The following is a 2,894-nucleotide window of genomic DNA, read 5'->3' as shown; positions in this document are numbered from 1 at the left end:
CGCTTTGTCTTTCACACATCCCTCTGCCTTCCCCATTCCTATTGTTATTTCATTGTTTTCCTTTTTTTTTTTTTTTTTTTTTTTTTTCCTTTCGCCGGGGGGCCCGCGCCCGGGGCCAGTTGGGGGCCGATGCTTCTTTTCTCTTTTTCTCCAGGCTGGTTAAATACCTCCGACGTTTTTCTGTTCATCTCTCCCTTATCAGATCTGAGCAGGTAAAGGTTTCCTCCACAGGTGTGTATACATCACGAGGATATCGGAAAATCTAAATACCCAATTTCTCCTTCAGCTCACATCAATTTGTCTTGCTCCTCTATTTGCTCCACTGTACCTGTGTTCCGTTATTCAGTTATACTTGTGATATACATGTATGAACTGGACTGACTCCTCTCCTCTCCTTTCGGGTTATACAGCGTCAGGCCCAACTTCTCAGCTGATCCACAATCTCTCCAGCAGCAATGAGCGAACCTACAGACAAGGATTTCGCTGACAACGGCAAAGTCTCATCCACCGGCACAGAGCCTGGCCGAACCATGACCCACGAGGAGCGCGAAGTGGCCCAGGCCGCTGCTCGCTTTGGCTATGGTCCTCTCGCCCAGGTCTCAACCACCGCAGAGCGTCTCCCGGCCTTTGGTGGTGAATTCCAGCCCGGTCTCTACCGTTCTGTCGAGCAGCGCAAGTTCGCCAATCCTGCCCCCATGGGCTTGGCTTCTTTCGCTCTCACAACATTCCTCCTCAGCTTGATCAATCTGCAGACGCGGGGGGTAACAACGCCAAACATTGTGGTTGCTTCTGCATACGGATATGGCGGTTTGGTCCAATTACTGGCTGGGATGTGGTAAGTGGGCAACTTAAAATAACCACCCAAGGCAATTACCATTTTTCTGGCAGTGACTGACAGTTTAATGGCGTTGTAGGGAGATGGCAGTTGGCAATACTTTCGGTGCCACTGCGCTTTCATCATATGGTGGCTTTTGGATCACTTATGGAATCATGTTCACCCCTGGTGGGTTCGAAATTGTCAAGGAAATGACGGAGAGGAACGGAGTCGCAGGTCTCCAGACTGCAGTTGGATTGTGGCTTTTTGTGAGCAAACCCGAGCTCCCTTTCTCTTCGTTTTCTGTCTCGTTTCTTCAAAGTTGTGTTCCAAGTTGTGACATTAGGCTCATCTTTAATCATCTGTTTTAGGGTTGGTGGATATTTACTACACTCCTCCTGCTTTGCACGCTTAAGTCAACGGTCGTATTCTTCCTCCTCTTCCTTACTGTCGACCTTGCCTTTTTAATGCTTGCACTCGGCCACATTTTTCCTGGGATCTGAGTCTCTGCCTAACACTACTCTTGTCAAAGCTGGAGGTGGATTCGGAGTTATTGCATCGTTCCTGGCGTGGTACAGTGCCCTGGCGGGTCTTGCTGATACCAGCAACAGCTTCTTCATCATTCCGGTTGCGCATTTCCCGTGGTCGGCTAAAGCACTAGAGAGCAGGAAGATCGATCGCGAAACCGTCTAGAAGGGAGCGAAGTTAAGTAATATATATATATTTGGATACTCTGATCCACATTGTTGCATATATTATTTGTTCTCTGTGCAACTGTGGTCGTACGCGAAGTCGAATTCGAACAAAAGAGGGGTGAGGTTGGCGATTGTTCAGAAGGTTTGAGCTAATCAACTAGTTACTGCCCCCACACACGAAACCCCACAAACGAATTTTTCATCTTTCAATTCGTCGACGACAATTCAGAATTCCTACTCATCATCATTTTTCATGTTTCTCTCTCATTCTTTTTTTTCCCTTTTTTTGTGGAACAATTGAAGTCTAATCTCTGAGTCTGTGTTTTTAGGACTGTTTTTCCGGCAGTGTTGTAATGCCTAACCTATCACCTTGGTTATTCAGTGCAGCAATGAACTTTGGTGGTCTGTCTGGTTTGCTAGGTGATAGAAGAGGATGATGAAGGAGGTACAAAGCACCCCATAAACATTCTTGAAAATATTGTCATTGACACATTCACACATGGATCATGATTAAAACAAAAAAAAAAAAATTCAAGTCAACAAAATAACAACTTGAGCAGCAACACTCAATGCTTTGAGATCACTTACAAGATAAATGTCTTGTAATAGCATTCTTTTACTCCTTTTCACTTATATTAGTCAAAGAAGTCTGATTAAGAAGAGTGTTGGTACAATAGCTAGGATTTCTTCTGTAACCTCAATGGAACAATTAACCTCTCTATCCCCTCTCACTCTATCTTCCCTCATACAAAATGGTGTGGAATAGATTGAATATTGAACTAATTTTCACAAATGTGAGGGTCTCACTCTACGTTGGCTCAATCTGTTTGATAGACAAGTTCAGAGTAATGATTCAGACTTCTGGGGGGACTTAACTCCGGATGAGCGGCCAGTTTGGTCTCTGGAAGCCAATAATGACACTGAAAAACATGTCCAGATGCGATAAGAGGTGCCTGTACTTGAATAGCAGCAGGTAGACTTGGTGAAAGATTTGAAATTGATACTTGATTTGTTACTGACTGCTCTGGGAACTTGTTATCTCATAAAATCTATCCTGTGCTTCTTCAAACTCTTCATAGAAGAAATTTCTAATAGAGAATGTACTTCTGACCCTGGAACTATTTTAATAAATATATTATAGAAATCATAATTATAATATATTTAATATAGTAAAACTTATAAAATTAAAATAAATAAATAATATATTTAATTAATTAATAAAATAGTTTTTAATTTTTTTAATATTATAAAAATTGTATTTATTTTAAAAATTTAAAATTATAATATTTTTAAAATAAAATTTTAAATAATTATATTTTTATTTTTATTATATTATAAAATAAAAGTAATTTAATAAATTATTAAATTAATATATATTAAAAATA

General features: G+C 40.6%; 1 protein-coding gene across 1 annotated transcript; it reads left to right on the top strand.

Moving 5' to 3' along the window:
* Positions 1-455: 455 nt before the first annotated feature.
* On the top strand, positions 456-1,317 carry PADG_08696 (uncharacterized protein; the record flags this gene model as incomplete). Its single annotated transcript, XM_010765694.1, has 3 exons — positions 456-835; positions 915-1,083; positions 1,186-1,317. 3 exons carry the CDS (start codon positions 456-458, stop codon positions 1,315-1,317), a joined length of 681 nt encoding a protein of 226 aa, XP_010763996.1.
* Positions 1,318-2,894: the final 1,577 nt, after the last annotated feature.

The sequence above is a fragment of the Paracoccidioides brasiliensis genome, assembly GCF_000150735.1.
Source record: "Paracoccidioides brasiliensis Pb18 unplaced genomic scaffold supercont2.31, whole genome shotgun sequence".
NCBI lineage: Eukaryota > Fungi > Ascomycota > Eurotiomycetes > Onygenales > Ajellomycetaceae > Paracoccidioides > Paracoccidioides brasiliensis.
Note: the sequence above shows the minus strand (reverse complement) of the source record. Positions and strands in the feature narration are given on the sequence as shown.